The sequence below is a fragment of the Portunus trituberculatus genome, chromosome 42 (genome assembly GCF_017591435.1).
Source record: "Portunus trituberculatus isolate SZX2019 chromosome 42, ASM1759143v1, whole genome shotgun sequence".
Taxonomy (NCBI): Eukaryota; Metazoa; Arthropoda; class Malacostraca; order Decapoda; family Portunidae; genus Portunus; species Portunus trituberculatus.
In genome coordinates, this window is record NC_059296.1 from 22,087,576 (window position 1) to 22,102,373 (window position 14,798).

At 32.8% G+C, this 14,798-nt stretch overlaps 1 protein-coding gene across 19 annotated transcripts in view; it reads left to right on the plus strand.

Annotated features, from left to right (window-relative positions):
- LOC123517573 (calcium-dependent secretion activator-like) overlaps positions 1-14,798 on the plus strand; it is a 1,686,808-nt gene that overhangs the window by 956,782 nt on the left and 715,228 nt on the right. For 17 of the 19 annotated variants that reach the window (XM_045277817.1, XM_045277814.1, XM_045277824.1 and 14 more), the window contains 6 exons: positions 5,123-5,152; positions 6,865-6,915; positions 9,204-9,305; positions 10,227-10,290; positions 10,411-10,534; positions 10,705-10,725. In XM_045277817.1, coding sequence (XP_045133752.1) covers positions 5,123-5,152; positions 6,865-6,915; positions 9,204-9,305; positions 10,227-10,290; positions 10,411-10,534; positions 10,705-10,725 — 392 coding nt within the window. The remainder of the gene's footprint in view (positions 1-5,122; positions 5,153-6,864; positions 6,916-9,203; positions 9,306-10,226; positions 10,291-10,410; positions 10,535-10,704; positions 10,726-14,798) is intronic. The other 2 variants (XM_045277825.1, XM_045277831.1) reach the window with 2 other exon arrangements.

Sequence of the window (14,798 nt, forward strand, 5' to 3'; positions counted from 1 at the left end):
ACTAATTATCTCTACATCTAGCGGGAATGAGTTTTAATGGGAGGCAGCTTCGGTGTGTATGGTGATGTGATTGCAGTGCATTTGTTTACATTTTGGTGATTGGTTAAAAAATGGATAAACCAACCCTTACATCAGAAAATGAGTCAGTTAATATAAAATATAACAATTGGAAAATCAAATTATTGAATAACAAGCCACTAAATAATGAGAGAAACCTATACATATTATTTTTTTGTGCAATAATTGTGTTTATAAACATAGAAATATATAGGTTATCTTTCAAATATCCTTCTTTACAAAAATAGTTATTGGAACCAAACCCAGGCACAGCAACATCACTGCTACCAGATTCAATCACCATATCTACATCTAATATTTCAATCCAAATTTTACTTAGCTTACGATCAGTTGTATGTCTTTATAGCTTTATAAGTACGCATTTATGTAGATACAGTAAATACTCGATATACCAAATATCAGATATAATGGACAAAAAATCTGACCAGACAAACCCTCACTATAACAGATTTTTATCCATTATTGTTATTATTTTTTTTATTTTTTATGTAGAAGAGAGAGCCAGCCAAGGGCAACAAAATGAAAAAAAAAAAAAATCCATTTGAATGCTGATTCTCTAGAAGATAAGTAGAGAGTTAGCCAAAATTAGGGAGCAAATGTCTTGATACATCCCTCTTAAAAGAAGTCAAGTCATAGGAAGATGGATATACAGAAATAGGTAGGGAGTTCCAGAGTTAACCAGTGAAAGATATGAATGATTGAGAGTACTGGTTAACTCTTGCGTTAGGGAGTTGAACAGAATAGGGATGAAAGGAAGAAGAAAGCCTTGTGCAGCGAGGCCACAGGAGGAGGGAAGGCATGCAGTTAGCAAGATCAGTTGAACAGTTATCATGACAATAGCAATAAAAGATAGAAAGAGATGCAACATTTCAGTGGTGAGAAAAGAGGCTGAAGACAGTCAGTCAGAGGGGGAGAGTTGATAAGACAAAAAGCCTTTGATTCTACCCTATCTAATAAAACTGTGTTAGTGGAACCCCCTAAACATGCAAAAAATACTTCATACAGGGGCAGATAAAGCCCTTGTACAAAGTTAGCAGTTGGATGGGCAAGAAAAACTGGCGGAAACACCTCAGAATGCCTAACTCCATAGAAGCTGTTTTAGTAAGAGATGAGCTGTGAAGTTTCCAGTTAAGATTATGAGTAAAAGACAATCCAAGGATATTCAGTGTGGAAGAGGGAGACAGTTGAGTGTCACTGAAGAAGAGGGGATAGTTGTCTGGAAGGTTGTGTCGAGTTGATAGATGGTGGAATTGAGTTTTTGAGGCATTGAAAACTATTAGATATTTTCTGATCCAAATGGAAATCTTAGAAAGATCAGAAGTCAGGCATTCTGTGGCATCCCTGCATGATCTGTTGACTTCCTGAAGGGTTAGTCGTCTCTGAATGGACGTGGGAAGATACAAGGTGATATTATCAGCGTAGGAGTGGATAGGGCAAGAAGTTCGGTTAGAAGGTCATTAATGAATGATAGAAAGAGAGTGGATGACAGGACAGAACCCTGAGGAACACCACTATTGATAGATTTAGGAAAAGAACAGTGCCTGTCTACCACAGCAGCAATAGAACGGTCAGAGAGAAAACTTGAGGTAAAGTTGCAGAGAGAGAAGGATAGGAACTGTAGGAGGGCAGTTTGGAAATCAAAGCTTTGTGCCAGACTCTAATGTGACAGCAAAAGTTTCACCAAAATCTCTTAAAGAGGATGACCAAGACTCAGTAAGGAAAGCCAGAAGATCACCAGTAGAGTGACCTTGACAGAGGCCATACTGGCAATCAGATAGGAGATTGTGAAGTGACAGATGTTTAAGAATCTTCCTATTTAGGATAGATTAAAAAAACTTTAGACAAACAAGAGATTAAAGCTATAGGATGGTAGTTTGAGGGATTAGAAGGTCACCCTTTTCAGGAACTGGCTGAATGTAGGTAAACTTCCAAGCAAGAAGGAAAGGTAGAAGTTGATAGACATAGTTGAAAGAGTTTGGCCAGGCAAGGTGCAAGCACAGAAGCACAGTTTTTGAGAACAATAGGAGGTCCATAAGCCTTTGAGAGTTTAGGCCAGTGAAGGCATGGAAGACATCATTGCAAAGAATTTTGATAGAAGATATGAAATAGTCAGAGGGAGGAGGAGAAGGATGGACAAGCCCAGAATCATCCAAGTTGGAGTTGTTAGCAAAGGTTTGGGAGAAGAGTTCAGCTTTAGAGACAGAAGAGATGGCAGTGGTGCCATCAGGATGAAATAATGGAGGGAAAGATGAAGAAGTGACGTTATTGGAGATGTTTTTGGCTAGCCAGAAGTCTTGAGGGTAGAGTTTGAAAGATTTTGACATTTTCTATTTATGAAGGAGCGTTTGGCAAGTTGAAGAACAGACTTAGCATGATTCCATGCAGAAATATAAAGTGTGTGAGATTCAGGAGATGGAGGGTTCAAGTACCTTTTGTGGAAACCTCTCTTTCATGTATAGCATGAGAACAGGCAGTGTTAAATCAAGGTTTAGAAGGTTTAGGTTGAGAGAAAGAATGAGGAATGTACGCCTCTATGCATTCAGCACAAAGAGATGAGTCTCTGACACAGAAACATTAATCCTTCCAGGGAAAATTCAGCATAATACCTCCTCAGGTTCCCCCAACTGGCAGAGGCAAAACACCAGAGGCACCTCCACTTTGCGGGATCCTGAGGAGGGATTGGAGAAATAGGACAAGATACAGAAATGAGATTGTGATCAGAGGAGCCCAATGGAGAAGATAGGGTAACAGCATAAGCAGAAGGATTAGAGGTAAGAAAGAGATCAAGAATGTTGGGCATGTCTCCAAAACGGTCAGGAATATGAGTAGGGTGTTGCACCAGTTGCTCTAGGTCATGGAGGATAGCAAAGTTAAAGGTTAGTTCACCAGGATGGTCAGTGAAAGGAGAGGAAAGCCAAAGCTGGTGGTGAACATTGAAATATCCAAGAATGGAGATCTCCACGGAAGGGTAGGGGGACAGAATGTGCTCCACTTTGGAAGTTAAACAGTCAAAGAATTTACTATAGTCAGAAGAGATAGGGGAGAGATAGACAGCATATATGAATTTAGTTAGAGAGTGACTATTGAGTAGCTAGATGGTGGAAAACTTGGAAGATTTGAGAGCATGGGCACAAGAGCAAGTTAGTCATTGTGCACATAGACACAACATCCAGCTTTGGAACAAAAATGAGAATAGAGCAAGTAGGAGGGAACAGAGAAGAGGCTACTGTCAGTAGCCTCAGACAGCTTTGTTTCAGTGAGGAAAAGAAGATGAGGTTTAGTAGAGGAGAGGTGGTGTTCCACAGTTTGAAAATTAGATCTAAGACTGCGAAAGTTGCAGAAGTTAATGTAGAAAAAGTTGAGGGAGGTGTCAAGACATTTGTGGTTTTTATCAAGAGAGGAGTCCAACCTGGGGACATTTCTGGTCTTCTCCCCAGAAGGGGACTCCGAGGCTGGGTTTGGAGTGGCCATTTTTTTATTTTGAATTTTAAGTGAAGGATGTAAGTTTGGTAAGTGCATGTAGTTTTGAGTGAAGAAGGAGAGTTGTCTTTAGAGGGCAGATTGTGACTGCCCCCTTGTGTTGTGAGACACAAAAGGAAAACATTCAGTGAGATCACAGCTAGCTTTAATGGAAGGGTCACAGCATCCCCTGAACTAGTGCTATTAGACCTCGCTGGGAGTAAATTATCATTTTGGTAGGTGTCTACTACCTACACTAGGGCATCGTCCCATAACATATGGTCACAGGAACTCCACATGATGTGCCATGGAAGCAGGGCAGTGGCAGGTATAAACACCAGACAAACTTAGGGATATAATGGATCTGTCTGGTATTTCCATCGGATATAAAAGATCCTTGGGTATAACAGATCTTCGGATATAACGACAGACCCATATCGTATATTATATCGAGGGTTTACCGTAGCTGGCTGTACCTGGCTCACCAACTCTATTAATAGATCATGGTCTGCAGCAGTAATAGAGTTGGTTCTCTTTGTAAAATTCTCCATGTTGCTTTTGATGGAATGGTGAGGCAGTGTGGTCTGGAGTGCATGGCTCAATCAATTGAGGTGATGGTAAACAAACACTGCTACCACAACTAAATTGGGTAAATTCATTGTTTATTTTTGTTAAGCACCTTAATAATAAATGTATGAATGTGAGATAATTGACAAATCACATTGAATAAATAATTGTCTAATTTCCCAGATAAGATGTGCAGTTGACAACATGTATTTTTATTGTTTCCATGACAGAGTGATGTATTATATTAATTTTTATTTATTTATTTTTTTTAAGGTGTGAGTAACAAAATCTCCAAAATAGGCAGACTTTCCCTATAGTGAGGAATGTAACCATCTTTCTTACTATTTATTTCTATGAGAGAATTATGTTTGAATAATGCAACATCTCCAGAAACATAACCCTCACATTAATTGAGAATTGACTGTGTGTGTGTGTGTGTGTGTGTGTGTGTATATATATATATATATATATATATATATATATATATATATATATATATATATATATATATATATATATATATATATATATATATATAGTGTGTGTGTGTGTGTGTGTGTGTGTGTACTCACACTTTAGTTTATAGTATGATATATTGTAAAAGTCAGAATACATATGTAATTTATGTTAAACAGTATTTTATATGAAGGATTTTCTGAATAGTGATAGTCAATAAAAAATTGCCACTATGATAATTAGACATAAGATGTGAAACCTTGATGTTAATTGAAATGAAATCTTGTTCAAATTCACTGCCCTGATTATTGAGGTAACAATAGTATATGAAAGAATAAAGAAGGATGCTACCAGGAGAAAGATTGAGTGTCAAAGTACAAGTGTGCTTTTGTGTCTGAAATTTTATTATATTACAAATAGTAGATCAACTGCATGTATGTTGAATATAAGTAAGCTACATACATGGTAGTACTCATGGGACAAACTATACCAACCAGGAAATATGGGTTTTGACTGCTAATATAGCTGTTCTCCCCCCCACCCCACCCCACGTCGCTCTCAGCCCCGCCGAGGATGGGACAGTGTCAGTAGGGTTAGTTACACACACACTTGTCACCCACACCTCCCCTATCCTCTCTTCAACACTGCCAACTCCTTTTCCTGATCTTGCAGGTTTGAGTGTGATAGATTTTGTGAGAATTTCATAATACAGTTGCTTCTACATTTTGGTAAGTTTTATTGAATTAGATAATGCTAAGAAAATAATTTTGTGGAAAATAAAACTATTCCTTTAATCTATATGCTACTGTTTTCAAAATATAAGGTCAGTAACACTTGATCAGGGAAGGAGAAGCAAGTGTGTTTGAGAGTTTAGGTAAAGTGGCAAATCTACTGTTTGGAAGTTTTAGCCACTTTCACTCATTTGCTGTACTACCTGCACTACTCCCTAACCTGGTGACATTCAAAATTACCTTGTTATTCTGTGTGTCAGTATATTTGGAAATTAAACTATACATAGTGAGCTTCCCTTCCACACTATTTACATAAAGTGGGTTCAGTTTTTTTTTTTTTTTTTTTTTTTTTTTTTGTAATATTGAAAGTCACTTGTTTTGACCTTTGGCCTCCACAGTTCCAAATTGAATTTTGTTACATCACAGTGGTTTCAAGACATTCAGTAATTTAGGTATGCAAGTTAGATATCCTTCCTATGATATTCTTACATTTTCAGCCTTCTTTTGAGGCAGCTCAATACAATAACTGTGCCCTTTTATTTTATTTATTATTTATTTTTTTTAATGCATGCAACATTATATGTTTAAAGCATGGCTGATTCATATTTCATGATAACATTTCCAATCAATGAATGTTAGAGATAACAATGTATATTTGGTGATGTATCTGATTTTTTTCCCCCTTTATGGGAACATTCCAAAGAGTCTAAGCCACTGGTCACTTATTGTGGCACTAACCACTCTGATGTTAACAATTGTTGGTAATAATCCTTGATGTATCCCTGCTGTAATATGCACTGATTGGCTGTAGACAGGACGTGTGCCATGTTGTGTAAGACTGTAATGTGATGTTGTTCAGTAAAATGTATCCAGTATGTGGCCAACAGGACGTGCCACCAGGTAACAGCCCGTGAACATGGCCATAACTATTCTGGCATTAAGTAAATATGGTATTTGAAGTAGATATATCAATATGAAGCATTCTTTAGAATTTGTAAAGTAAGACAAGATATGAATGTAAATGAGTGTAAGAGAGATTAATCTATAGTAGTTTGTACAATATATATAAGTTAGGACAGTGTTAATGAAGAAAATTTTATTTGATACTTAGTATTAACCATTATCATATGTTTCTTGCTACAGATTTGATTTGAAAATCAAAACCACTATCTTGTTATATGGAGAGATTATATAAACCACACACACACACACACACACACACACACAGTGAATTTGGTCTGACAGTCTAAACAAACATGAAAATTGAAATACATATACCAAAAACTAAGGAACTCTCCATAACTGGCAATAATAATACAATTATTTTGAAAATTTATAGCAACTGTATTTTGGGAGTCATTTTCACTTTTTTTCTTGTACAACATCTTGGAAGTAGTTGGATTAAAAAAAACGGAATATCATTGCCAAATTCTTTATATAGTACTTCCTTACTGGAAGTATATTAACAAAATTAGCTAATTCAGTAATAACAATGTAATACATAGAATGATCTTGATAGGATACATTGGTACGTTTAGTTTTGATCTGACATCATTTTATCTTCTGTCCATAGCCAAGAACAAACTCAAGGCCCAATAGCCCCTAACGTACCATTTCCAACAAGGTTTGTTGAAAAGAAAAGTAGTGTAGAAGATTGGATTTCATGGTAATATAATCTAGAACCATCTTTATGATTACATAGTTTGCTAGATATACACAACACATTTAAAATTTTTATAAGCATATGAATAATTAGTATGCCAGTATTTTGAATATTTCTTTTATTACAGATGGAAAATGTTATGCTTCATGATGAGCATTTATTGCAATTTTATATTCATGTCATTCACAAGTCTCTATTGCATTGTGCACCAGTAACTTGAAATGTTGCAATTTATCTATTCAGTTAAGATTAATATTGCATATCATGCTGAACTTTATTTAGTGTGAGTAGCATGACTGTTCTTATTCTGTGCATTTTTTAGTAGTTCCACTAGTTCTAATTTAGTTACTTATGATTATGATAATTCCTTCATTCCAAGTTACAATTACTGTTTTGAATCCATGGGTGTTTGTCAGCACCTTGTTGATTTGCATGGAGCTGTGATCTTTCCAAGCAACCTCTTATTTTCAGTGCCATTTTTTATGCATTAGGAATTTACTCAGAAACTTTTACTTGTTTATAGGTGTGATTCTTCTCTGCAGAAATTATCCTGGATAAATTTTGTAATATACTAATTACTTGAATTCTTCATACATACATTATAAACTACTTTGATGTAGTTCCTTCTCTTGTCAAGCTTCATGCAACCATGAAAACAGACAACAAACAAGCATCTGTGTGGGTATTCATATAACACTACATTATAATCATATCATGATATGTATTAAAGCAACGATTTTTCACACCAGTGATCTCAGTATTTCATAATTGTATTAAAGTTTTGCTCTCCATAATACACTTGAACAGTATTTTTTCAAGACTTTTTTTATTGTTATCATTTTTTAATGATTTTTTAAATTTTTTATATATTTATTTTTTTTGTTTGCCATATTTCCATGCAGCTTTATCCTTTTTTTTTTTCCCACATTTCCATGCAGCTTTATCCATTTTATTCAAACCGAGGCATGAACATTTTATACTGTATGATCATACAAGAGGAAACCATAAAAAAAATATAAACTCTCCTCTTCATACCTGATTGGCAATGTAATTATCATAATACATGTGTGTATGCACTATGTACATATGTATGTATGTATGTTTGCAGGGTGCCTTGATTTCTTTTTGAGAGTGAATCAGGCCAGGCCACAGCTGGTTCCTGTTGTCTCCAACCCCCAACTCGATAGACAGAGATTTGGGTGGCTCTAACTAGACAGCAGTGTTATTTTAATGATTAAGAATGTGGTGGGTCAACACCTTAGAGACCAGGTCACTCACCCTGCCTGCTGAGCACTGATGGTACACCCTACGGTGGCTCACAGAAGCTCGGCCACCACTACCACCATGCAGTCCCTTTTTTTCTTTTTCTTTATTTCAGTAACTATCCACCTCAATATAAAAATGAACACTATAAAGATTAACTATAAAGATTAACACAGCATAAGCAATGAAACTTCATTGCAAATTTGTAAAATTAGTTTCATAGTTTTTTTTTTTTTTTTTTTTTTTTTTTTTTTTTTTTTTTGCTGATATGGTCGGGATCTGTGCCAGAATATGTGCTTTAATTTGATTTCAGATAGATTGAGTGCATATGAAATATGACAAGAAATAATGCTTTTGCAAAATAATCACAACTGCATGGCAGGTTTTATGCAAACTGCATCGGTTCTGCCCACTTGTTATATTAATTTATGCTTGATGCATCTTTGTCTGCCATCAGTATTCATAACTTTAGAATAAGGTTGTCATATCAAGCCATTTACATCATGTAAAGTATACTCTGGATCATTATATAGTAGTTGCATAACAAAATATTTAAAACAACATTATCCATATTCTATGCTTTGTATTTTCTATCTTGAATTTCTAATGTATGAAGTTTACTGATTTTATAAAAGTAATTTACTTCAGAAATGTATAGCTTCAAAATGTATGAAGAAAGTAAGATATTTAACTTTTACACAATGTATTGGGCTCATGTCTGAGTATTTATGTTTTATGATAGAACTGCTGAGATTCCTTCTTAAGTAGTTCAACATAGTTCCTTGATTTCTCTTGATTCATAGATATGATTTTGCAGTGAAGCAATAAATCCTTTTCAATAGAGGTAAATGCTTTCAATATAATGTAAATTGTAGGATTTCAGGTTAAGTAAGAAATGGTTATTTATAGTTCATGAAACATCCTCCCTTCATTACTCAGACTGAAGCCCTCATTTTGGCCTGCTGTAACACTCCTTCTTCATTCAGACCTGATGGTGTGGGGACCGTCTTGGCAGAAGAGAAGGAGCGCTTCCAACACATCAAGGAGAGACTAAGAGTCTTACTTGAACACCAAATTACAAATTTTATGTAGGTGCAAATTAATGTTAAGTTTGATACTTGAGGAACAATGATGATCTGAAGGACAATAATGTCCCTTTTTTTTTTTTTTTTTTTTTTTTTTTTTTTTTTTTTTTTGTAGTTGAAATACATCTCAAGAATCTTTGAGTTAGGTTTTATGAAGAACATATTTAAATTTTCATCATTGTCATTATTTTGTGATGCCTTATTCCATGCTGAGGAGGTCTATTCTAAGAATGTTCTTGATAAAATACTCTTCTCTATTTTGTTTAGCAGTTTTGAATGATTTGGGTTTGTTCATCCACCATATTCTTTTGTTGTGTGCAACTCTGCTTTACTAGTTGTATGATTACTTTATGTTGGGTCTTACCTTTTCAATTTTTTTTTTCATCTTTTCATCTTTTCATTGCATTATTCCCTCGAGTAATGTAAGATTTATATGTTTATAGTTCAGTAATTATTCAATATAGTGGACTTGTTAACTTGTCTCTTAAAAGTCCATTTATAATAAAAACAATATTCAGATCCTTTTGTGAATCCCTATCACTATCAACATGCACTGTGTCTATTTGATATTTTACTCCATTTCCAGGTTTCTTTTGCTTGTTACTGTCTGAATTAATATACCATTACATTCATTAAGTGCATATTTTACTTCAGTACTTAATATCCTTTTTGTCAGAGAAACCTAATCATCCTTACTTTTAGTTTTTTTTGCAGAGCTTTCATTCTCTTTCATTTTTCATAGATGCTTTTTTTCTTTTATTTATTTATTTGGTTTGAGGAGTGATGAATCCTAAAAGTAATACTGTGTTCATATTACCAAAATGATAATAACCAATAACTCTTGATACAACCAATGACTATAAATATCAAAGAATAACTACTACTAGCTTTTTTCAATTTCAACAAAATGCTTTATTTTAACAGGTATTGCTTCCCATTTGGTCGACCAGAAGGTGCCCTTAAAGCCACATTATCCTTACTTGAACGGGTAAGTACTTTGTTAGGAATAGCTAGAAAAACAAATAGTGAACTTCTCTTTCAAAATGGGCCGTTATTTCATACAAATGTCATACTTCATCTACATATTATGCAGACTTCTTTAATTCAGGTGTTGATGAAGGATATAGTTACTCCAGTTCCCCCTGAAGAAGTGAGAGGCATGATCAAGAAATGCCTAGAAAATGCTGCTCTCCTTAACTACACTCGCCTCTCCGCAGAAACCAGAATAGAGGGTTTGTTACTCATTATCACTATAGCAGTATGAATATAAAATTTTTTTTTTCCAATTATGAATATTCTTTTATAAATGCTCATTTTATCTGTATTGAAGATACTTTTAATGTTTTTCATCATAAATGTTGATTGAGTGACTAATGCTAAAGTAAAATTTTTTAATCCATAGGTGGTGAATCAACCCTCCAAGGTAAATACTTTTGCATGGTTGCTAGATACATTATTATACCAAAACTTTTCTTTGCTTCATAAATACTGTTTGCAGTAGCAACTGGGATAGTATGCATTATGAATGAATATTCCTTACTATTTAGTTCTCCCTTAAATTCACTCATTTGGAAATTAAAGATGTGAATGACCACAGCAAAGATTTAATTTTTTGCTTTTTAGCTTAGAAAAAAAAAAAAAAAAACAAGCATTGTGTTTTTTAATTTTTATTAAGCTTTGGATATAGCAGATCAAGTGTTCAAGGGTAGAAGACAGGAAAATGATGAATATACCTATTTATATATCTCTGTTGTCACATCCTCTTTGTAGAAGTCCCACAATACTTTTTATATCTTCCCATGCTCAAGTGCATTTTCTTTTATTGATCTTTTATATGTGGAAAAAGTGGTGCCCATAGAATTCATGTATATTTTCAATATTTGGAACTTTGTAGCTATATATGATAGAATGTAAAAGGTAATAGAAAAGGAAAAAAAATATATTGTTTATGTGGAACATGTTCACCATCATTACTAACACCAAGTGTAATACAATTCTGTAATTCTCAAAAATATTCTAAAATTGATTTTTAGTAAATCCTGCAATCATATCAGTTATCTTGGCTTGCATGTCTTCAAAATATTGAGATTTGGTTGAATAAACCTTAGTTTTCATATGTTCCCATAAAAAAATAAGGTGTATATAGAGGCCAAGAAAATGGTCAATTTCTTCATGTCCATCTGTTTGAGAATATTGATGTAGAAACTGTCTAAATTATAGAACAAAGTGACAAAGAGCACCATCTTGTGGAAATGCTATTCTCTATCAATCCTAACCATTCAAATTCAGGAATATATATATATATATATATATATATATATATATATATATATATATATATATATATATATATATATATATATATATATATATATATATATATATATATATCTGTCACCATTAACAGTACACCCTTTCAAAAGAATGGCCATATAACTTTTTTTTTTAAATAAAAATAAAAATAACCTGAGTTATTTGTGTTCAACACTGATGTGGATAAAAAAAAAATAAATACATTTTTCTAATTTTGTTTAAAGATTTTTTCTATCAGTTAGTTACAAAGTTTCAAATGTTTTAAATTTCACACAGGATGTGCCTCTTCTGAAACACCGTAATTAAACACTTCAAAATGTTTGTTTCTTTAGTGTCTGTTGTAAGCTGAGGATGTCCCTCATCATTCCATTTCTTCCCCAGTACTCTAAGTATTCTTCACTGTCAACAGTTATATGGCTTGATTTTCTATTCATTTCACCATTTTAGTGAAACTCTAATATTAAAACTATGCAATTGTGGCGTACATATTTTCTAGGCAAATCACATCACCTCGGTATTCAAAAAACAAACATACCTATTTGTTAACCAAAATAAGGAGTGGTCAAAAAACATAACTTTCCCTAACATAAAGAAATGTCAAACACTGAATCCATTATTCAGTGCTTTTAAAGACATGTGAGGCCTAACCTATGTTGCCATTTATTAATTTCTACTGAGAAATAGTAGAAGAAGAACAGAATTACCAATTTGTGCAATGTGATACTCTTGTTAGTGAGAATTTTAATTTTCGATGTCACAGACTAAATTGTTAACAGTCAAAAGAGTATCATTGATTGTTGTGTAATTAAGTATTTTACATGCACATAGCACAGGTATTTTGCTTTGTGATCTATGTATAAACCTACCCTGGGGTGTTTGAGACACTTTTCTTTGCCTCTTTTTGTGGTAGCATATGCACTATACATTTCCACCATTGACTGTTTATTCTCCTACTGGCCCACTGGTGTATATAAATTCTTACAAATGAATACCTAGATTGTTACTTTACACTATTCATCTGCCTTGCAATTCATCCTGACATCTCATTAATGATACAATATTATCACTGAACATGCTGCGAGAATTACAGAGATCTGCAAAATTATCTTATATTTTATGAATTAAACAAAAGATACTACATATCATCATATTGCAAGTGAGCACCATTTATTGGAAATAAGAAAATGTGCAATAAAGACTTAATTCTGTGGACCTATAATAACTTGAAAATACATGTACCCATGCTATTTTCATTTATGCAATCTTATATATATATATATATATATATATATATATATATATATATATATATATATATATATATATATATATATATATATATATATATATATATATATATATATATATATATATATATATATATATATATATATATATATATATATATATATATATATATATATATATATATATATATATATATATATATATATATATATATATATATATATATATATATATATATATATATATATATATATATATATATATATATATATATATATATATATATATATATATATATATATATATATATATATATATATATATATATATATATATATATATATATATATATATATATATATATATATATATATATATATATATATATATATATATATATATATATATATATATATATATATATATATATATATATATATATATATATATATATATATATATATATATATATATATATATGGTGGCATAGTGGATAAGGTGGTGAGCGTGGGATGTGACAGACGTCCACGCGTAGGTTCAAATCCCACCACGTACAGCCTTAAAACACTTTGCCATTTCTCGAGTGGTTTAAAGTTACCTACATGTCACCATGATACCCAGGTTCTAGGTGGTTACACTCAAGATGAGCTTGGGCGGTGATATGGGCCCTAATGTGGGTACCACTATAAATAAAATTGCCTGCGCCACTAATGGGCGGAAGCTGAATAGCGCTTCCCATACACTCTTCAAGTGTGCCTACTGGCGCTATAGGCCTTACCGTAAAAATATATATATATATATATATATATATATATATATATATATATATATATATATATATATATATATATATATATATATATATATATATATATATATATATATATATATATATATATATATATATATATATATATATATATATATATATATATATATATATATATATATATATATATATATATATATAGATAGATAGATAGATACACACACACACACACACACACACACACACACACACACACACACACACACACACACACACACAGAAAATAAGGAAAACTTCAAAACAGCAAGAAATGAATATGCTAAGGTGAGAAAGGAAGAAGAAAAGAACTATGAAAAGGACATTGTCGAAAAATGTAAGGAACAACCAAAATTGTTCTACAGATTCATAAATGGAAAAATAAGACAAAAAGAAACAATAGAAAAGTTAAAAGGAGAAAACGGAATGGTGGAAGACCCAAAAAGTATGGCAGAACTGTTAAATAGTAAATTTCATGAGGTCTTTATTAAGGAATCCAAATTTGAAAGACCACAGGGTAATAGAGAGACTGTCTATATGAAAGAGATTAAAGTAACCAAGCTTGAAATAAAAAAGTTGATGACAGAATTGGATGAGGAAAAGGCAATGGGACCGGATGAAGTCTCAGGCAGAATACTGAAAGAATGTAGGAAGAACTAGCAAGTCCAATATACAACATCATAAAATGCTCAATAGAAAATGGAACAGTGCCAGTGGAGTGGAAAAGAGCTGAGGTGGTTCCCATATATAAGAGCGGAAGGAAGGAAGAACCTTTAAATTACAGGCCGGTATCACTAACTAGTGTAATATGCAAGATGTGTGAAAAAGTAATAAAGAAGCAATGGATCGAGTTTCTTGAAGACAACAAAATATTATCAAATAGCCAATTTGGTTTTAGAAAAGGTCGGTCATGTGTGACAAATTTATTGAGTTTCTACTCTAGAATAGTTGATAAAGTACAAGAGAGAGGGATGGGTTGACTGTATTTATTTAGATCTAAAAAAGGCTTTTGATAAAGTGCCACATGAAAGATTACTATGGAAGTTAGAGGAGAAGGGTGGCTTAAAAGGAAGCACATTGAGATGGATGAAGAATTACTTAAGGGGAGAGAAATAAGGACGATAGTTAAA